The sequence below is a fragment of the Aphis gossypii genome, chromosome 1 (assembly GCF_020184175.1).
Source record: "Aphis gossypii isolate Hap1 chromosome 1, ASM2018417v2, whole genome shotgun sequence".
NCBI classification, from domain to species: Eukaryota; Metazoa; Arthropoda; class Insecta; order Hemiptera; family Aphididae; genus Aphis; species Aphis gossypii.
Window position 1 is genome coordinate 43,714,063 of NC_065530.1, and position 24,424 is coordinate 43,738,486.

The 24,424-nt window shown below is 26.0% G+C and overlaps 2 protein-coding genes across 4 annotated transcripts; one reads left to right on the forward strand and one right to left on the reverse strand.

Annotated features, from left to right (window-relative positions):
- Positions 1-2,534: 2,534 nt before the first annotated feature.
- LOC114125936 (uncharacterized) lies at positions 2,535-21,080 on the reverse strand. The gene is made up of 20 exons (XM_027989779.2): positions 20,932-21,080; positions 20,049-20,259; positions 18,542-18,788; positions 18,344-18,460; positions 17,948-18,226; positions 17,259-17,424; positions 16,689-16,858; positions 16,543-16,621; positions 15,550-15,750; positions 15,272-15,381; positions 9,239-9,483; positions 7,939-8,185; positions 7,473-7,589; positions 6,686-6,762; positions 6,411-6,612; positions 3,976-4,144; positions 3,734-3,903; positions 3,561-3,639; positions 3,017-3,217; positions 2,535-2,906 (listed from the first exon to the last, which is right to left on the reverse strand). Exons 2-20 carry the CDS (start codon positions 20,248-20,250, stop codon positions 2,799-2,801), a joined length of 3,186 nt encoding a protein of 1,061 aa, XP_027845580.2. The 5' UTR covers positions 20,251-20,259; positions 20,932-21,080; the 3' UTR covers positions 2,535-2,798.
- On the forward strand, positions 12,435-16,536 carry LOC114125951 (homeobox protein 2-like). Of its 3 annotated transcripts, XM_050208503.1 has the most exons (8): positions 12,435-12,547; positions 12,996-13,212; positions 13,301-13,504; positions 13,565-13,768; positions 14,724-14,883; positions 14,963-15,176; positions 15,983-16,313; positions 16,373-16,536. In XM_050208503.1, exons 1-8 carry the CDS (start codon positions 12,524-12,526, stop codon positions 16,408-16,410), a joined length of 1,392 nt encoding a protein of 463 aa, XP_050064460.1. In that variant the 5' UTR covers positions 12,435-12,523; the 3' UTR covers positions 16,411-16,536. The 3 variants fall into 3 exon arrangements, with proteins under 3 accessions (XP_050064460.1, XP_050064445.1, XP_027845592.2); XM_050208488.1 differs by having other exon boundaries at positions 13,301-13,768; positions 16,373-16,535; XM_027989791.2 differs by having other exon boundaries at positions 13,301-13,753; positions 16,373-16,533.
- Positions 21,081-24,424: the final 3,344 nt, after the last annotated feature.

The following is a 24,424-nucleotide window of genomic DNA, read 5'->3' on the forward strand; positions in this document are numbered from 1 at the left end:
AAAAATCCTAACATTGCCCCCTCCTAGAAAAATTTCTGCGGGCGCCTATGCAGTCACCTACAAAATATGGTATCTATTGACTATTCTCGCATTCATCATTGTGGATTCATCGTGATATCGTGTGTCAACATGGCAACAATAGCAGCTCCATAGATAATATTATTATCTATATTATATTAGATATTATTTATTATCTATGAGCAGCTCAAGCAATAATCATTATTTCCGATCTAATATCTAGTTTTCTGATTAAAATAAAAACATAACTAAACCATAGGCGTATTTTTGTTTTTTTTTTTTGGTTAGCATTTGCCCCTATGTGGTTACTGTGGTCTTATAAGCAGCCAGATGGACCGGTGCCGGATTGTTGCCTTTTAACCATTATTATATTTTATTGATGCAAAAACATGCCTATTTTTATATTTTCAGAAAATAATATACTGTGTACTATGAAATTATTATCACAGTGATACATTTTTAATTAATAATTGGTAGTTGGAGTATATTAATATTGAGAACCTTATAGGGACGTGTAAGTGCCATATATATTGTATTGTGTGTTTGAGTGTGTTTAGTAGTTTGTGAAGGAAAAGAAACATAATATTGTATGCACAACAACAATACCTACCAATATTATGAATTATTCTGTATAATTTTATTTCTAAAATCAAAATTAATACAAATTCTAAAAACAACAATCGATTGGCACTGTTATTTATCATTAGATAATATAGAATGGATAAGCTATTACTATATTAACCAATTACCAAATAGAGGGAAGTGTGCCGAAATGGGAAAGAGAGAAAACAGATTATTTAATATCTATATCCTATGATAATACAGGACACTCGGTACTAAAATAGTGGTGAACAAATTGGTCTAATTTCCCCCCGAGATTGTTATAATTAGTTTAATAGTTAGTTCTAATAGCCTATTTTACGGAGTAATCTAGTATAAATTCCCGTTTTTTTTTTTTACTATACCTACCTACCTATTAATATTATAATTTATTATTAATTATAAATATTTTTATTAAGTTCCTTAGTTCATAATATCGGAACTACTTACAATAGTGTTAATTCTTGTATTAGTAATAAATGTTAAAATAGTAAATTACACAGTAATAATGGTATCCAAAAACGCCTGTGCAGTATTTAACTGTAAAGTTTATGGTATTACTTTCCATGATTTCATTTCATAAATTCCTGAAAGATTTAAAAATTTAGGTATGCACATAAATAATCTAGTTATTTATGAAGCTGTATGTATACAAAAATAACTATAATAGTTTTTGCTGACCTAATAATAATTTATAGTTGTCAAAAATGGATAGAATTGATCCAAAATAAAAAAAAAAATAGTAAATCATTAGAGATATGTGCACCTTTAGATTTGACAAAAAGTTATTCGATTTGTTCAATAAGTAATAAGTATGATTATAATATGATATAGCCAACACAGGCAGACCTATGTTAGTAGAATACAATAATTACCTACCTATATATTCTAACATTAAATCTAATGACAAGAACTTATTGTACATAATTAAGAACTTAATATTATTAATTATGTACTTTAGATTAAGATATGGATCAGTATCATCAGTTAATTTAATTTACTACCACAATTACTAATTTAAAAAATATACTTTTGAAAATGCAAATGAATTATATAGTTGGAGAGATATAGAAGATTTGTATGAAGTTGATTGCAATAACAAACCAAAATTAGCAAGCAAGTTAAAAAAATTTAATTTGGATCCAGCCCCTTTTTCTACAATGCGGGTATGTCTATATTTTAAGATGGACCAAATCACACATGAGTAGTATGATTTGGACAGTTCTGATGTATGAGCCCTTGAGCCCTTGAGCCTTGAGCCTTGAGCCACGCCCCCCTACCGCCACCCGCTCCACTACGTGTATGACGTATTTTTGCTGAGTCTTCTGCGCATGTGCATGATGACTCGAATATAAATGTACAATAATATGGTGCGTGTACAATAATATGGTGCATGTACAATAAAATGATAAGCGTAATTGATAACATGATAACCATGACGGCGGCGAAAAATACGTCATGTACGTGTGGGAGCGGGTGGCGGCGGCAAAAATACGTCATGTACGTGTAGGAGCGGGTGGCGGTAGGGGGGTGGCGGCGGCAAAAATACGTCATGTACGTGTAGGAGCGGGTGGCGGTAGGGGGGTGTGGCTCAGCAAAAATACGTCATACACGTAGTGGAGCGGGTGGCGGTAGGGGGCGTGGCTCAAGGCTCAAGGCTCAAGGGCTCAAGGGCTCATACATCAGAACTGTCCAAATCATACTACTCACATGTGCCAAATAAAAATTCGGTTTTGTAGTTTTAGACTTCATTGCACACAAACACGTTGTTTGCTTAATTTATAATTTATATATTATATAGATATTATTATAGCATAACTTAGTTTTCTAAACTGACTAAGACTTAATTATAATGTTATTACATAAATATTTTTTTAACCTATTTAAATTCCAATAAATTATATTTTTGGGTGTAACAATAGTGGTAATGTATTCACATGTATATATTTTGTAGAACTAAATATCAATAATTTTTAGATCGTGTATTATATGTATATTTAAGTTTAACATAAAAACATATTTAAATTATTTACATTTTTACATTTTGGTTGTATGAATTAATAGCAGCATAATTAAAGTGTAATTATTACTTATTCATACTCGTAAGGTACATATTAAAACAATATTACATACTTATAATATTTAGTATTTAGCATTGGCATACAAATTCTAAAAAATATTTAGTCTTCAATCATTTTGAATTTCAATGGGCCATCTGGCATGTATATTGGATGTACAGTATATTCTAAATCACCATACTCGTATTTGACTTCAAAATTCTGAAAAATCTTTGGTAAAAAAAAAATAATAATAAATAAATTATCATAACATGTTTACAGGCAATGTTGGCATATTGGTAATAATTTATTGTAATCAAATATTATATTATAAAACCTACCTTTGAAACAACTGTTTGAAGTTCCAAATCGGCAAATCTGCGGCCCAAGCACATTCTTTTTCCATAACCGAATGGTAAACTAGCAAACGCATGATGTTTATATCCACTTCCTTTTAACCACCTTTCCGGTAAAAACTGTTCTGGGTGTGAAAAGTATCTACTGCTATTACTAATAGCGTAATGTTGAAATATGACTTGTACCTATTATTGAACAGTATAATTTACAAACACATAAACATTAAACATGTATAATATGTCAAGGTATTAAATATTAATATTAATTAAGTTACAAAATCATAATTTCGTATGATTCTAATGGCCATTTAGTTACACTACATTAACCATTATTACCAAACATTAATCGTTATTCAATATCGCATATTAATATAAACCAACATTATACACAATTATTCTACTTAAATTATAGTTAAAATATTTATAATAATAAATTATAAATAAATACAGAATGTTACTTTTACGTACAAATTTTATTAATGTTATTAGTTAATTTAGTTTATTATTAAGCAGTATTTAATAAACTTACTCCTTTTGGAATTTTATATCCACTAATTATTGTTTCTTTGCTCATACAGCGACCGTTCCCAATAACCACTGGATACATTCTACAAATAAACGATTTACCCTTGTTACGTAATCCTGTTTAAAATTCTACTTAATAAATAATACTTTTCACAAATCTAAAACGTAATTTCGAACCTCAGTGTTTCTTTTATGCATGCTTTTAAATACTGCAACTGTTCAAGTTTGTTGGAAGTTAATTTTGAATCAGCATTTGGCAACACAGTTCGTATTTCTTCCCTTAATTTCTTTTGTTTATCTGGATGTCGACTTAACTGATAAAGAATTGATGCAAGAGCTGCTGAAGTCTATAAAACGTTGAAAATTATTATTTATTGCTATTAAAATGACATTTTTATTATTTCACAACGTCATCTCACCGTGTCTATGCCAACGATGAACATGTCTAAGGACAGTATTTGAGCTAATTTTGGATTAGATGGATCCAAACTAAGTACTCTTTGTAACAAAGATGATTGGTTATCTGGACAAAATGATTTTTGAGATAATAATTGATCCATAGATCGATTTATATGTTTGGATGTAACACTATAATGATAAATGACAATATAATTTATTATCTATATTTATATTATTTATTATAAAATAGAAGCTCATTTTTTTGTATGAATATGCGCATATCTCGATAAGTACTCTACGGATTTTAATAGACGGTTTTCACTAATAGATCGGCCGAGTCACGATGAAGATTATAATGTACAATATTTTGTCTTGGGTGACCAAAAATAATGACAAAATAATGTAAATAATTTAACTCATTACATCGTACTCAGAAGTTTGGAATTCGAAATTCTAACTACAAAGTACAAACACGTTACTTTTTATCCTATTTTTACTGCCTTAATTGGTTTTGGTTTACCATAAGTACCATAAGACTTTGCAAATTGTGTTTGAAGAAAAGTAAAAATCGGTATCCCTGTAAATTTAATAAATCTCGAAATTAATGGATAATCGATTTTACAGTATCTTTTTTTAGTTATCGCTTCACGATATGTTATTGGATATAGAAAACTGACAAAGGCAAACTGTCGTCGGAACTCGAAATGTGTGTAAATATATTCTCGGTGCAGTGGATCGGTCTATTTATAAATTACACCAGCGTTTCTCAAAATGTGGGTCACGAGTCAATTTTTGGGGAGTCATGAGAAGTTTTTTTGGGCGCCCGGGAATTGGGCCACAATTCACCTTTTTTTCCAAAGGTATACGGTAATTGGGCCACTAAAATTTTATATTTATTACAGGTAGGCCCGGTAATTGGGCCACTAAAATTGTATATTTATAATAGGCAGACCCGGTGATTGGGCCACTATTACATTTTAAATTGTAATAAAATAATATTTAATACAATACATCTTTTTATATAAATTGATACAATTCCTAATACTGCAGCGCATACGAAACTTTACTCGAAGCAACTGCGTATGCCTTATCAAAAGGTAATAAATTATCCAATATCTTATGATATAGAATTATCAATTGTCATCAAATGAAATGGATAAATAGTCATACGCGTAGTGTGCAAAACTTATGAAACCTAATTTGAACTTCAAATGCCGTTGAGTCTTTTCAGTCACATTTCAAAAATAATTTCTATATGTCACATCTAAATATACATAATTTTTTATTGCAACTTCAATCAGAAGTTTATATTAAGATTAGAAGTATAGGAACAATAAAAACAAGAAAACGAACTTTAGTTCGACAAAATTTTATTCTTAATGAAATTAAAAATATGAAGAAGGGGAAAAAATCCAATTTGAATATTTGCAATCTGTATCATGTTATTTAAAAAAAAAAAATTATATTTTTAAATATTATATTAGAAAAAAATTATTTCATATTATTTATTTTTTGACTAACTTTATGGTTCTTATATTATATTTGTAAAATGAGTATTGGTATTCTTTATAAAAATTATTTCATATTCGACTAATTTTATGGACCTTGTTGTATATTAAATTAATTAAATCTGTATGGAAGTATTTTAAAAAATATATTAATTATTTGACGAATTGTATTTTTATGTGTTAAAAAAATAATAATTAGTTGATAAACATTATATTATATTCGTATTAATAGTATATTTGTGTGCTATACTTGTATGGCCCAATCTCCGGGTACACTTTAAAAATATATATTTAATTTGTGGCCCAATCTCCGGGTAGAAAAATGTTAACAAATATTTTATACAAAATAGGTAGTTAAAATATGGCCCAATTCCCGGGCGCCCGTTCTTTCAATTACATAGATTGCAAGAAATTCATGTTTTTTTTTAAATTGTATAGACTATAGAACTATAATAGAAATATAGGGGGTCGCGATAGATTTTTGGAAGACAATTAGGGTCGCGGTCCTAAAAAGCTTGAAAACGATTGTATTACACAGTAGTATCAAGACCATCACAGTATTCCCCGAATGATAAGGTTATTTTCACAGTAAATTCCATCTCTACGAGTGTGATTACGACGTGTTCAGTTAACACATTTCAGTTGTTTTTTTTTTGTATTGAACTTATTAAATTTTGGGCAATATTTATAAAGGAATATATTATAATATTTATTATTTATTTCTTTGGAAACATGAAAGATTTTTGAGAGGATTAAACCCCTCTCCAGTTTACATAACCCAATTTCCGCCAATAATTGTCTTAATCGTTACTGTGGCAAGGTTATTAATTTATTATCGACATAAACTTATAGTCCTATTTTTTGGTAACACATGCACAACTATTTTAAGTACATAAATGTGAACAATTATTTAAAAAATAGATTTTAATATGAAATCTAACTCTCACTTGGTAATCGTATCCAACGCTTTTATATACTTTCTCCAAGTCGGTGTACTAAATAATTTCCAAAATGGTATTTTCAACTCCAATTCTGGGACATTTGCAAAAAATATATTGATGGCGTCTATTAAATTTTGTGTATCTGAGTCTACTGTGTGTTCATCTTCAAGGCATCCGAGTTTTTGATCTAACGCCACTCTAGCGATGGCTAAAAATACAAAATATTAGGTACGGGTACATTATTTTTTATGTGAACGTTAAGCAAATGCGCTGTAACTTACATTCAAGCGACCATTTGTGAATTTCATTTAAAAAGTCATCAGGAACTTCTTGATGATTATTTTTTATCTTTTTTATTCTAAACAAAACATACATAGGTACTTAATTAATAATTATAGTTAATTATACGTACTTATATATTTCACATTAATATTAATATAGCAATGTGATATAATAATAATAATTATAAGTAAAAAAACCTTTAAATTTGAAATTTTAGATCCTGAACGGAGTGATGTATTGATTCTACAATAATGTGTGTTTTTTTTTGTGTCTGTGGCATGGTTATTAACTCATCGGAGTAAATAGCCGTGGTTTATGTACACTATAACTTGTCGAAATAATGCTTCAATTTAAAACTTCAGGGGGGTTTCCGGTGGCAAATTAAATATCCTTGTTGCATTATAGATGTTAAAAGTATAAGAAGTTTCCAGCAATTTAAAAAAAAATCGATTTTTTGCCGGTAAAATTTGTATACAAAAAAATTATAATAGGTAGAAATTATAATCACTCTTAAAATCTTCATAATGTCGTATGATTATCTTTTTAATTATTATATTATATAATAATAATAACCTGTAGCTGTATACAATGAGTGAATACCTAACTTACTGTGTGAATTATATTTTTTAAATAAATAAAATACAGACACCAAAGATATAAGATTTAACCCTATCATAAGTGGTTATAACTCATAAGTTTATCTGTATACGTAAATGAGTACTACTTATCTAATAATTATTATTATTTATTAGATATAAGTTTGTAACAATTTAATAATTTGCTAACCTATTTACAAACGCTGTTGCCGTATCTTCAATGGTCCCGATATAAAATTTTGCTGTTCTCGGTTGTAGCATAGGTTGTTGTACTTTACTTCGAAATTCATACCATTTTTGACCGTGTCTAAAACATAAAAAATAGTCAAGTACCGTTAGTGGAATCTTCCAAAATCCAATGCAGGAGTTCGAATTCTTTATAGTGTAACGTATTATATGAGTTTCTGGTCACGCATCATGTCATCATTATTTATACCTATTTATATAGAGTCTTATATAATAGGTGTCCTTATAATAAATATACAATGTGTAAAACTATATATTTATATTATGCACTTATTGTACTTGTCTTGTTATGTAGCTACTATTTTTTTTTTTATTATGTCGATGATCGAAGAACTATTATTGTACATACATCGTTAAAAAATAAAAACGCTTAAATTAATTATCAACACGTGACTGATAATTTTACTTACACAGCTATAACTCCGGCCAGATCACCAAAAAAATCCTTCCGTAACACGTGTTTATAATAATTTAATGATGGCATTGACGGCCGGTGTGGCATAAGCTCTTCATTTCTAAATACTTTTTCAATCTCGTCCGCATCGTACAGAAATACCATATCCGGTCTCCCGAGCAATTTTTCGATTTTTACAATGTCTCCATACTCTCTCCATAATCTCAATGAGAGTTTGTCTATTTCGGTTACTTTGTAGTCGCCTATGTATTTATACAACATAATATCATACAAAATTAAAACATTATTAATATAAACATGATTTTTTTTTTTTTTTTAATGTATACTGTTGGAAGATCGAGTGTTTCATGTATTATATAACATTATACTATTATTAAGGCTGTTGGAGCACTCAATATTTTCTGTTAGTCGACAGACACCAATAAGTTGATTGTGGACAGTTTTTTATGTGCCTACTTCTCCATGTTCAATTAATATTCTGAATGTATCTATGAATATATTAGATTTTGTTTTAAGAAAACTATTTTTATATTTTTTATTAATTAACAAGCCTTACAATCAAAATTAATCAAAAACGATATTTTTTTCAATTATTTATAATATATTTTAAATTTTAAACGTTAATTTTTTTCTTTCGTAATCTATAGTAAAAAGGCTAAACAATACAAATATTTTGACAAAAATTAAGTCAGGCCATTATTGTTACCTATAATCTAATTGAAAAGTCTTTCATTCTAAATAGTTTCTGCTAATAAATTAGTAGGTAAAGATGACAATTTTAAGCAACATTTGAAATATTATAGAATGTTCAATGTTAAACGATTTTAGCTTTCTCACATTGCTGTTAATTAATGTATACACATAGACAATAGACATTCCAATCATTCCATATTTAATAAATTGACAATATTCCAAATTATCTGCTCCAACAGCCTTAATATACTTTATTTTTATAATTATTGAATAATTAAAATTCTATAATTTTGTACTAATATAATATATTACAAAATAGTATAGATCAAGTATGATACGATGAGGCATTTTTTTATATAAATCAATAATTGTAAATGTAATAATAACTACTAAAGTAAATTGTATTAATTACATGATTAATTATGTTAATTATACATATTAATAATCATTATAAGTTTGTTTATTGCGATAAAAAACACATCAATTTAACAATTCAAAAAATGTTTCGAAATAAAATGATTTATTTACTTTGTAGCTTGATATTAACTTTCATAAATTTTTGATTTATCATATTTATATAATAAATTATAATATACACTTGCCGATAAATGACAAGAATCTCCAATTATTGCCCAACAACGGTAACGACTTAGGGCCTGGTAACTCCGAATATTCCTTGGCAAATTCTACATCGTCTTGTGATATACTTGTAAGGACTGCTGTGGACTTTTTAGCACGACAAGTTGCAATCCTTAAATTCCATAACTGTTTGGCCAACACGGACATATTATTATTTATATTGCGACCTGTAAACGAGCAATTGCGCACATATATTATTAATCCGTTGCTTAGAGTGTATTAATCATATTTTATTCAGTATACCACGTGAGTAATTAAGGCTCGATGTGATGAACTAAAAAACCATGCCTTCTCGGAACGTACCTATGCAATGAATGACATCAATACATGTGTTATAATGATTCCCCTGTAGGTATAGATATCCCACATAGATAGCAGGCCTATAGCTAGCGAATTGATTCATAGGTGTTATTATATGTCGTGATACATCATAATATATTTATTATAGGTAGGCACTAGTTCCTATATTAGAAATTGTATTTGTCCTACATTTTGCTTTGCACTTTCATTGTGAACAAATACTGATAACTTTACGTTTGATCCAACAGTAAAAAAGTTTTATACTTTCGAATTTAAAAATAATCGTATGAATGTTAGAATATTGTGTAGAAAATGTGTTGTAATAGGTACATAAAAGTAGATTATGAATTTTATTATTCATTGCCATAAACAATTCGGTCAAAATAATTTTTTTTATACAAAATTACATTAAATAAAAAAAATTACTAAAAAAATATACTTTGATTACTTTTTTCAAATTTTAATAAGGAATAAAAGTTGAATAAACTAGACTCTAGTTACTAGAGTATATCCACTCTGATAAGCTTTCAAATACTTAAAGTAATGCGTACATTTGCATTTACACGGATTTCATAATACTATAATCATGAATTGTATATATTATAAAATATATAAATATCAGTAAACCTATAATATACAGTTGTATTATTCACCTCAATCTTGCGCGTTTTATAATTATTGATACTATTATTTATACTATTTTTAATTATTATTTTTTTTATTACCTGTTTAGTTATTAATACGTAGTAATTTACATTTTATCCATTGTATGTATGAAACTCGATGAAATAATCTAAACCAAAGTTTATAATATAAATTTATCACGACGCGACGCGCGACGGTTTCCGTAACAATACACGACTAACACTAAACGCGTATAGCTCGATACTTGTTACAATGTAGGTAGGGTTTTCTCTTTCGAAAATTTGCCGTGGGATAAATTAATTTAAATGTTTATTTCGTAATGTACTTACCTACATATAAATAATACGCGAGCTAAGACCCGTTAGTCCGGTTCAGAAAAAAAAGGAAATTTTGCAGTGAAAGGACGGTATTGCAACGAAGATATTATTACCTATATAGACACTAATTTCACGATTGTTTATCCCCTGCCCAACGATCCAACCGGATGGACGTAGCTGATATTATAATCAAGAAATCTGAGTAGTAGAGTAAAATGTAAATGTATACCGGTTCCGGCTTACTTCACACCAATTTATTTTTTCAGTTTGTTGTAAAAAATATTTTTGATTAGTTATGCTAAGTATTATTTTAACTTATTTCCCACTTAATGGTATTTTCAGTTATTTTTCACATAGGTACCTAATAAAAAATGATAATATATTTCTGTTTATTTTTATTAAGGACATATTAGAAAAAAAAGGTTTATGTTAGATTATAATTTATAATATACTCGTACATTGTACATTAAAAGCTGATATCAATATTGATCAATTACATTTTAAAATTAAAAATATTACTATTTAATTCTTTTACTTGCATTAAAAAATGTAATTTTTTATCTTTAAGTTTCTTATATTTTTTGATAGTTTTTAAATAAATTATTGGCATCAATTAAGTAACTACTTGGCTGTTCAGTAAAAATTACAAAACAATTTTCAAATTTGATGAAAACAAATTTTGTCAAAATTTGAGTACAAAAAATTGTGCATAATATAATGTATTTTTAATATTCTTAAATGGCTTTAATAACAACTTATTAAGGACTTTAATAAATGTTCAATCTGTATAATCAAGTGAAAGAATTCTTATCAATGTTTATAGGATAATGCTAAAATATCAAAAAAGTCAAATTTCTTCAAACAACTCCGCGTAAAATGTTATTTTAATTGATTAATTGAATTTAACATGTACGATATAAAATCATACATCATTCGTTTTTTTTTATAAGATAATTAAGTACCTAGGTGTATGAGTAATATGAGTAATTGTGATAGTTACACACATATACTTGAGACTTAAATGTTTCTTTTATAGTTCTTTATTTCAAGTTTATGTCGTGATGTAAAATGATTTATTGTCTGCTTTCTACTATATAGAATTAATTAATATTAGATATTAATTTTAGAATTAGTATACTTTAAAATCAACAGTACAGCCCATGCACCTATATAGCTATACTATTGCAAATATCTCCTTTTGACTATATTAAGCGATAATTTATTATTTGTAATATTATTATTTTAATTTTCCTTTTTTTAACAAATACTTGGTTTATCTTTTTAAATATCAACATCAGTAGAACTATAATTTCATTGTAGGCAAATAATTGGGGATTGACTATTGAGTGAGTATAACAAGTAAAAATCTTCTTCATTCTTTTTATACTATAAGTATCATTATTTATTTAATTTCATGTATGTGTGTGTGTGTGTGTGCACAGTTTAACGAACAAAGGTTCTTTATGATCTATTAAATCTAAGTATTCAACTAAAGAATATAAATAATTTCAGATAAAATTTAAATAAGAATATTTAATAAATGAAAAATGCATAATAATTATTGGATTATACATCATTATTTCTTAAAAATAATAAAACATTGAATTTAAAACCGTTGCAACTCGATGAGAAAAAAACTAGGAGAACTTTATTGAGCTATGTTTGAAAATAAAACAATAATAATAATAACATTTCAAAAATATGGCATAACTGATATTCCTTTTTTTCTAAAATAATTAACATTTATGTTTATATAATATATAATCTACATTAAGTTATTGTTATCAAATCAAACATTTAAATTATTATATTCAAAGTTTATTTTAAAGAAATTAGATTTGTTATCTACAACATTTTTTAATTTTAAAAATTAGCAATATTGAATTCATTAGCAACTACAGCTATAAATAAACAATGCTAATTTGTTAAAAAAATAATCTATACCTTATTTATTTTTTTGTATTTGGACATTGCATATTATGAAAAATGACTAAAAAATATCACTATACGGTACGTACCATCATCCTTCATACTACACATACATCCACCCTAGCTATTACTACAATAAATAAATTATTGAATATCTAAGAATAGGTATACGGCTAGGTTTGGTTTACGGCTACGTGTACTCATTCTGCAAAGTATAACAGAAATAACTGACTATTGTAATTAACTAATTATACTAACTATAATAACTGTAACTCTAATAAATTAAAAGTATAAAGTGTTTTTAATCAACAATAATCGCGTCTATGGCTAGTTATATATATATATAAAAAAAAAAAAAATGTTTTTTGTATTAATCGATTATACGTTATTAAATAGTTAGGTAATAATATTTGTCTATTATAACACTTTGCATAGTATCTATACAGTAATCTATAAATTATGTCTAAATAATTGTTATAACGACTGATGTTACACCTTATAAATTAATGAACCATTTCGTGATTTAAAGATTGTTGAAAATAAATTAAAGAAAGAAAAGACCGGAAAGATTGTAGATAATAGCCGGCATAGAAAAAGAAAGAAGAGATCCAAAAACAATCAACAGCAATTCTTTAAAACTGACAAAATAAGTGAAATAAATTTAAAGCCAACCGATTTGTCTGAAAAATATTGTGATAGAGTTAATCAGACCGTATGCAAAGACAAAAGAGAATTTAAAAAGCCAGGTAAGTAGGTAGTTATTTTCAATATATATACATACAATCAATTCACTACATGAACAATGAATAAAAATTCATACATTTAATATTTCAGGATTAAAAAATAAAGATGACAATGTTAATTTTGAAAAAGTTGATAGCGATTTGAGGAAAAATAAAAAATCTCATAATCTGATTGATGAAAAACCATCGAGCTCAGCTGGATTAAAAAAGCCATATGTGTTTAAAAATCGGATCGTTGAACGATCGAAAAATTATAATTTTATGTGTAACAGTAATTTACCTAAAAATCATAATTGTACAGAATTTCGTAACAAGCAAGACCATAAAAAAAATTATCAAAATAATTGTCAATTAGATAATGAAAAGTCTTCTAATGATCAACGTGATAATTCAATTAGAGTAGTTACACCTTCAAATGATAATGACAATGTGGAAAAGTGTTCAAATACAATTTTTTTTACAACTCAAAATGAAAAACCATTGTACGACAGAAATGATAATTGTAATGATATTAAAACGATGTTCATCAATAAAGGAACTACAAGTAAATACACTAAAAGTACTTAAATTATTTAAATAATAATATAATGTTTCAGTTTTTAATTAGCGATTAAATAATATTAATATTTTATTTAAATTTTATAATTATTGTGGACGAGTATATATAATAATCATTGAAGTCGTTATTATTATTAATTTTATTAATTTTATCTATACATATTATTATATCTTATATTCTCGCCGATATCTGGTCGATCGATGTTTAATTATTCTATTTCAGTGTTTTTTTATCCGTGTACATAATATACGTATCACCATGTGCACTGTCACATATATAAATTAAATAGACATGTAAAATAATTAAATCTTAACTAAGCTAAATATACAGTTTATTATAAAAAGAAAATAATAAAACAGACGGAAACAATTAGATATATAAAAGTACAATCGATAACTAAATTTAGATAATAATTACCGTATTCCAAACAAATAAAATTTTAAAAAAATCAAAATATTAAATTCATAAATTATACGTAAGGAACGAGAATTTTATGGAATATCATGTTTTATTTTTGTTTTAAAATATAACACCATAAACACCATAATTATTATATAAAATGAAAATTCAAGTTTTTATGATATTTTTTGATGTTATTATGTTATTGATATTTTTTACAAATTAATATTGAACCGATCGTAGGTATATCAGTATATGTATTATGCATATTATAAAAAATTAAAGAGGCATCAATACTTTTATTTTAGCGACTATGTAAGAATAGTTATTTTAAAGTGTCTTCTAGAAAATAAAAGTAAAATATCGTACAACAAGTTTCCGCTACATTTAAACTATAAGAAATACATTTTTATCCTGTGCATATTATCTTAAAATTTGATTTTAAAGGCATTATAATCCCAACCTTATATCAGTTGTATCAATGTACATTTAGTTATAGATAAAATTGTACTATATTTAAATTAAATCATAACTTTTTTATGTATCGATATTTAAGGTCAAAATTGTCAGTATACAAACAATTCTATAGAAAACTACAAAATGAAAAATTTCAATGATTACCATGATATACATAAATGGGATTTTCATAGTCATAATGGTCAAAATACTTATAGTATAATTAAAGCAGAAAATTCAAAAAGAAATAAACATATCAAGTATTTATAATTTTTGAAAAAAAAAATATAATTGAACATCAATAGAGGTACAACTATATTAGTAATTTTTGGTGTATAGGAACATAAAACCAACTACAGAATCTCTTGACAAGAATGAATACGAAAAAAATTTGGTTTATATAGGTTCTGAATATACGGATCAGGAAATTGAAAAAAATCAAAAATTAAATTCGGACGTCATGGATATTAATTCAAATCCATTATCCAATTCAACATTTATTAACATAATAAATCAACAAAAGTTACAAGAAAATAAACATTATAATATAAAGGTAATAAAAATATAGTATAACAAATAAAATAAAAACAAGTACTCTTAGTTTATGTTCAAATGAATTATTTGTGGGTTTGTTGATTTTATTATGACGTAGACCTCTCAGTCATTTTGAACTTTAATTCACCATCAGGTGCATACATGAATGTTACTTTGTAATCCAATGGTTTATGCAAATACTCAAGTTTGTGCGATCGTATCAACTATACAAAATTAAATATATTTCATAAAATGATTAACAATGCATTTTTAAATTATAATACAATATTATATCATCTTATAAAATTTAGTCAGAATATAATAATTAAAGTAGATTAAATATAACAAATTAAAAATAGTTATTTGATATAATTATAATATATGAATATTACCTTCGCCAAGAAAACTTGCATTTCTAAATCGGCAAATCTTCTTCCTAGACACATTCTTGGACCATGTCCGTATGGCAACGAAGCATATGGATGAATATAACCTGATGATTGTTTCAACCATCTTTCAGGTTTAAATTGTTTACAGTCCGTTACATATTCTTCCATATTTCCCGTAACAATTGTTGGAAAAACTAACTGAATCTGTATAAAAAATAAATTTAATTATCATTTATCATACTATGTTAATTTTTTAAGAGTTTTCTATACCACTCATTATTTTAATGAGTTAACATTTTTGAAAATAATGAATATTTACTGTTAAAATATGTATTTTGTAAAGTTTATTAAGTGTTCCTATAAAATAACAATTAAATTTGAATAATGTCTTTTATTTTTGTTAAAACATTTTTTTATCATGTGCAAATATATATAGATATCAACTTCTAAATCTAAGATGTTCACACAAACTTGTAATATTCAAAATTATTCGGAAACAATAAATAATAGTTCCGGTACGTTTTACGATCAAAACAAACAAGAAGAAGACAAAGACAAGCCTTCAAAATATTATTTAAAATGTGAGGAAATTATAAATAAGTATTCAGATGAAAACTTAAATTGGACGAAAAAAATCAATTTAGATAAAAATAAAGAACAACAATTAATCAAGTATTATAATAACGAAAGTGATGAAAATAATTACAATGATATACAATCTATTCGTATCAATAATTTAGAAAATTTCACTACGTATTTTGATAAAAGTAAATTTTACTGTATTTTTTTATTATAAATTACAATTAATATATTTTTATTTTTATAGCTTGGGAAACTATTATTCAAGAAATTTCAGGATATTGAATAATTTATAATTTATTTGTATTAATTAGTTAAACAGAATACAACATTGTTCCTTTCATTCGACTAATATTATTACTATAGGTATATTTTATTGTTAAATTAATGTTATTATAAATATAACGTTAAACTTACACCTTTTGGTATTTTATATCCACAAATCACCATATCCTTTTGAAGGGTTCTACCATTACCAATCACAGTTGAATACATTCTGAAATAATAATTATTCAATAAGTAAACTGTGAAGGCGTGTTATATATAACTTTATACAATTTTACCTTAATACTTCTTTGATAAACGCTTTTAAATAAACCATTTTTTCTAGTTTACTTGCGTCAAGTTTATCATTTTTATTTGGTAAAATTTTTAGTATTTCTTGATGTATTTTTTCTTGCTCTTCTGGTCGTGTGGCTATTTGATAGAGCATTGAACATACGGCCATCGAAATCTAAACAGCATTTTACAGATCAGATCTTAAGTATTATACTTTTATTATTAGTTAAACGTGAATTATACATACATAGTTATGAAAATAGAAACTACAATAAAATGTATGCCATACTTAAATAACTTAACAATTAATTTATGGATAGTATAATACATAAATAACAATAACAGATTTCGACAGATAGTATTTTGTGGTAGGAATCGACAGCCATAGGTAAGTAAAATACTAGCATCAAAAAATTTTATTTATTCAAAAAACTCTACGCTTAAATATTACTATAACTCGGAAAAACAATCGATAAAATTTTACATGTAGTAAAATCACTCATTATAAAAGTAGGTTTAGTAGGAATAATTTTAATTCATATAATTGAAATAAACATAAATAAACTTTTACAAACCGTATCAATTCCAACTAAAATAAGATCCAACGCCAATATGTAAGCAGTTTTCGGATCAGATTCATTTGCCAAAATTCTCTCAACCAAAGACAATTCGCTTTCATTCACCGATTGCGGTTTATTCTTCAATCTCAACATTGCATCGTCAATGTATTTCATACAAATTCTATTAAAATATTAATAATATAGATAAGATTTGAATGACTTAAATTTATTTTTAAGTACTTATATGGCTATATAATACACATATTATATACACGTTTAATGTTATGACTTATGATATAATATAAAAGACATTTTATTGTCTAACTTGGCCTACTTTTTTTTTGTGAAGTAATAATTTTTCATATTATATAAATTTTAATTTTAAAGTAATTTTTCAAAAATTTACGGGAAAAAATTTTAAATAATGATAATTGATAGGTAGTGCAAATATTTCTAAAAATCTTAATTCCCCACTCCCCACCTTCCTAAAAAACCATAAAAAATTATGTAATAATATATTATATACTATACAGTCTACTATAATGCTATGTATTACATTTAGCAACTTTCGATAAAAATGTGTGCTACTTTGGTTGACTCTTTTTCTATCTCAGTAGAAATATAAAACTATCGATTGTTTCGATGCATCTACTTAATTGCTATTGACTTAATTTAAAAGGTATTATAATTCGTTGGTTACTTACTCAATGAAATAATCCATATTTGAAACATATTTTTTCCAGAGTGTGGAAGGCAAGTATCGCCAAAACGGATACTTAAGTTCTAATAAAGCCACGTTACGGAGAGCGTATTTTGCAGCATTGATTATTTTTTGTGGTTCTGAATTTTTTGGTAAATCTGGTCTTAGGCAACCTAGTCTTGCATCTAATGCCACACGACCGATACACTCCAAAGCCCATTTATGAATTTCATTATCAAAATCTGCTGGCATTTCAGAATTTTCGTTTTTCATTTCTTGCATCCTGTACAGAAAAGTATTATAAAATGAATAATTATAACAGCTATATGAGAAGATCTATATTTTCGACGTAGATCATTAATTATGTGTGAATATTGTGTTGTTTAAAACTATATAGTACCGTTTTATAAAATAGTCAGAAACTTCTTCAATTGGTTGAATATACTTCTTAACAGTTTGTGGTTGTAAAACAGGCTTTTGGACTTTAGTTCTGAATTCTCTCCACGGTTCTCCGTGTCTAAATATAGTCACATTATATAATATAATATTTAAACTGTGATAGATATATTTTGTATTTGTTTTATGTTTTAATACTCACACTCCGACAACACCTGGTAGTCTCCCGAAAAATTGTCCTCGAACCTGGCTTTTATATTTCACCAGACATGGCATAGAAGGTCTAAATGGTGTATCACCTTCTTGTCTATACACTTTTTCTATTTCATCAGCATCGTAAACAAATAATAAATCCGGACGACCAACAAGATTTCCCAACTTTGCTATTTTACCATATTGTTTGTACAGTATATAGGAAACATTTGCCAAATCTGATATCTGATACGGACCTTCAATGCAATATATAATGTAATAATTAAAAGTTTGAGCTTATAAAATATAATATTTAAATTTTTACAGTATAATTTATAAACAATATACTATAGAGTATTATTATAATCAGGGTTTGACAGTTTATAAATATGGATAGGTATAATTCTTGGTATATCGTATGAATTGATAAGTAAAACATTAACAAATTCATTTCAAGAAGACAGGATACATGTGAAATTTTTTTCGCTTTTAATTCAATTTTTAAAACAAATTGACATATTTTTACATAATAATTCATACATTTTATATTCATAACGAATTTTAAATTTTAATTTACTAACATATTTTCAATATAATTATACTCAGTATAAATTTTTCAATGACTATCAAACAAATTGTATGAAATTTTTAAAAATATTATTGTTTACATTATTTTATATAAAACCTATTTAATTATTAGTCAATATCGTTAGTATTATATATCTATATGTAAAAGTTTAAAATATAAATGTTTAATATACAATGCATCAGTCCAATAAAAACTATAATAAACGAAAGACTAAAGAAAAAATGTAATTCATTAATTTACAATAATCTTGAAATCAAAAATATTAAGTTAAAATTATTAAGGTTTCTTAGTAAATTAAAAAAAATAATTGATATAATTTTAAATTATAAGTAGAGCGGTATATATAACTTGTGAAGATTTAAGACACTTTTTCTAGTAAAAAATATTCCATAATATACCTACATCTTATGTTCAAAAGAAGTTTTTAGTAGAAAATTTAATCTTGTTGTATGAGGGTCAAAAGTAGAAATTACTCAGTTCTTTTTAAAATAATAATTAGGGAAAGAAAATAAAGTTAAGATCAGTTTTTAATAAAATTGATTTCATTTCTTGTTATGCTGAGACTTGAAATTTTCAACAATTGTTTAAATATGAATTTTCGACATGATGAAATATTTAACATATTTAGCTTTTTTGAGCTACTTATAAACATTTTAAATTTTCTCCTTTTTTTGGTTTTTATTCAATTTTTATAAGTGAGTAAAATAACTTATACTTATATATCCATATTAAAAAAAAGTTAAAAAAATTAATTGATAATAATTTTTTTCTTTATGTGTATAAGTTTTTATCACGTGATTAATTTAAAATACATTTTTTACTGTATACTTAAATACGTATTTTAACTTTAGGAGTATATATAGTTTATTCATAATATTTTATCGGATCTTATAGTGTATGAACTCTAATGGCTAGCTGTATATAATACCTATAACTGGTAACATTCTCCAAGTGTTTCCTATAATGGGCCATGGCATGGGTCCTGGCACCTCGCTATAGTGTTTAGCTGTAATAAATTCATTATTCACTTCTAAATCTTCAGGTGATCCCGCGGAGACGTGTGGTGTATGTGCAGTAGCGGTTGATCGCCATCTCATTGTCTGAATTTGAAACTGACGAATATTTTTCATTGTGAATAACTGTTGGCATTGTTATAAATTTTTTTTTAATATTTACATTTAGCTTATCTTAATTAAATATATATTATTTATACTTAATTAAATTGTACCAATAATTACAATAATAATGTTTAGAAAGTACAGTATTATCATTTGTATAATACGAGATATTATCATTAAGTGTGTTTGATTTAACATTGTATATACTATACATATTATATACATATTAGTGAAAGGAGAATTCAAGGACAACTAGTAGAAATATGTTAACGATCATAATTACTATAGATAGTAGATGTACCTATTTTAAAATGTATTGTACCATCATTTATACAAATTGTATTATAATACCAGCAGGTTTCTACAAAAATCAAATGAAAAAAAAAAAATTAAACAGTAGATTATAATATCTACAATATTAATAAACATGCCTCGTGTTGGAATATCTTTCTAAGTATTAAAGAGATTTTACTAAGCAAAATAATAAACATATAATACTTTTGAAAAACCAAAAATTATTTGATTCTAAACAATTATTAAAAAAAAAAATGTATCTATAACTAATATTAGTTAATAGTTTTAATATTTGAGTTGCAATATAATTGTATTAATGTACCTATAATTTAGTATGCGTATTAGATATATGTGTTAGTAGTATTATTTTATGTATTATAGATATGTATAGTATCTTACTTTTCGAACAATATCATTGAAGTCACCGCTGCAGCAGTACAAAATATATTATTCGATGTACACTTACGAATGCTGCAGATGGACACTGGGCATCATTATACTTGAGTACGTTGAACTAGTGAAAGTTCTACATATTAAACTCATTTGTAGTGTAGCCAACACAAATGTTTATTAATGGAAAGAAATTAAACTACGAATGTGATATTTTATGTACACTTGACTAATATAATATAGTTAGAATAAATAGTTAGAAATGTTTGGATTAAGTAAAAACTTAACTCGAACACCATTCAAATTGCATAATACATATATGCAACGAGCCGTGATTCATCTTTATATGCAAATATTAGCGTTGTCTTTACCTATAAACAATGTACATATACACCTACATTAATGATTTTAATAAAATTAAAATTTTACATAATTTTAATAGAAATGTGTTTATCAAGTATTATCAAGTTAAATAATTTTTATAACTTTAGAAAATTATTTCATAAACAAAAAAAAATAGGGTGTTAACTCTGTCACTCTGATGCATAGTAGATAATAAGTATATTAACTGTCAAGTGTACCTTGTCTTTGAATTGATCACTATAAATTATAATGAATGAATTAAATTAATTGGATTTAATAATTAAATGATTCAATAATTTCACGCGAAAAAATATTTAATGTGGTCAATCAATATTTCTAATGATATTTATTGAACTGAAATTAAAATCGTTAATTTTCGTTTAAATGTTCGATTTCGTCAATGTTTAACTCTTTAACATAATAGTATGTATTTTATATTATAAAAAAAATTGTCCAAACATGTATTTAAAAAAAAAAATATAGTCTGCTGTAAGAACAACTTTATAAGAGACCTTGTGATGCTCAAGCATGATCAATTATCGTAAGTATAACTAATTTTGTCAAAATTTGAACTTCAAACATTTATAGGTATAAAATAAAATATATTGTGTATTTATTTTCAATATTATTCTTGTTTTATATAAGTATAATATTAATTATATGAAAAATCGTATTAATATTATCAAGTTCTTCGATCGAACATCCGAACACAATTTTTTTTTTATCGACATTTATAGAATGTGACGTGAGGCATGTCCAATTGATATAAGAACTAAGTGAGACCGTGAATGATTTAAACTTGATAAATACTGAAATTATAAAAAATAACTCAGTACTTATAACAATACATCATAATATGTTCTTAAAACAGTAAAAAACATTAATTATATAATTGTTAATTCTATACTATTATTAGTATTTCAATAATCAACAACCGAGTAAACTGTTCAGTTATCACTGCAAACGTGTAGAAGTGTAAACATATATTTTAATTTAATTAATTAGTAATAAACTTATAACGCTAATGCTACTTAATCTAAAAACCGATTTACTTATGTATCGCGGAATATTCCATAAATAGGCTTCTTTGGAACATGTAATTAAAATTTTATACTGTCATTCAAAAATAACAATACAATTATTAAAATTGTAAAAAATATAATATAATACTTGAAGACAATTAGGATCACCTTATCAATATAATATTACACCTGTTTTACATTGTCGTAGTCTATACTTCGTTGGTGCGTATGTATTATTTGATGACAATATAATATTATATATTATTACGGTAATGTGTTTAAAATGTAAATATATATATTTACCTATATATTGCCAATACCGTGACACAGCCGGGATTTTGTGAGTGTATGTGTGTGTGCGTGTTGTATGAATGTCTACGGAGGGGAAGAGAAGTCCAACCAAAAATCTATTATTTCCATTATATTTTTTTTTTTTATTACTTTTTTTTTTTTTATTGATATAAAAAATAAATTGTTCCGGTTATCTACAACTATACGCTTATTTACAATATTGTTCGTTTTTAACTATTTGAAGATTTTTTTATTATTACAAAAGATTAAAATATTGTAATATTGTAATTTTAATGATATACTTGTAACTTGTATAAATTATTATTTATTAGGTACTTAGTTGAGAAAAGTAAAAAAATAAATATAGTTAAGTTTTTTTAAAAATTAATTACTAATAAGCTGATCGAGAGATAATTTGGGGAGGGTCGAGAGGGACTAGACCTATAAGTACCTAACCAGGAGACTATTCCGTCAATGCATACATATTATATATGTATCATATTATAATGTTCCACCAATTCGGTACTTGTCTGCGATCATGAATTGAAATGATTTAAAATATATCACTAGGGCTCGGATTTTAAAGCATATGCTTCTTTTTTTTATATATGAGAATGAGATTAAAATCTAATTGCTATGAATAAATTCGTTTCACGCGTTTCTGATTCCAAATAAACCAATTGATTTTTGATTTTTTTCAATTACTCCCGCTGTGGATTCTTATATGTTTATTATGCTATTGTAATAAAAAAATAAATAATAATAAGAAACGTAAAAACCCAGAATACGGACTAATTTTTAATACTTTATATAGGATTATAATTGTTTTCGTTATCGGTTTAATTTTTAAATGTATAAACGTATAGATTGTCGATATACCTATTGCCTGCAGACTGCAGTACCTCCTATATACGGTCAGTATGCCTATAACATCGATATCGACCACTTCAAAATTTAAGATTTAGTGTTGCAATTTGAATCCTCTAGTATGAAGTATGTACCGATTACTTCAGTGGATGTAAAAAGTTCGTTTTCTATGTCAAATATTAAATATTCTGTTGGACAGTAAAGTCAATTTCACTAATGCAAATCTAGGGAAATACATGGTAGTTAATTCTTTTTTTAATTAAAATTAATTTTTCAAATTTTTTTATTCATTTTTATTACTATAGTTCGTGTTAATTTTTGGTCATGCTTTTTTTAAAATAAATATACTTCTTTTTTGCTTTTTAAAACAATCGGATGCGTTTTTAGTTAGTATATAGTTACTTATTATAGGTACTTTAAAAACCGAGCTCTAATCATCACTAGTGGCGTATTTTCAATAATTTATTGGAGGGGGGTTTTCAAATTTTAAAAACCCCATCTGGGTAACACGAATTACAATTAAGATACTCCACACCAAAATAACCGAACTAACCTGTCTTAGATAGTTACATATATAGACAGTCTATATGTTTATCTACATCGTTAAATAATTGGAAAACCCGTAATAAAATATTTATTTAACTTTTTTTTTGTTCTGGGGGGGAGAGTTGAACCCGAAACCCCCCTTAAATACGCTTACTGATCATCACAATAACAAACTCTATCATACGCCTTTTATTTGTAATATTTTAAATTTCGCTGTTTTTGTACAATTTAAATATAAAATACATCAAGCAGAAATTATGCACACTTAGAATATAACAATATATATAGGTACTTAGGTGATATAATATACATATATATTATTATGGGTAACCGGACAATTCCCCCCCCCCGACTGTTTTTGGCGTAGTATCCTGCAGTAGGTCATTCCCCCTCCCCCCAAAAAATGTTTCGAT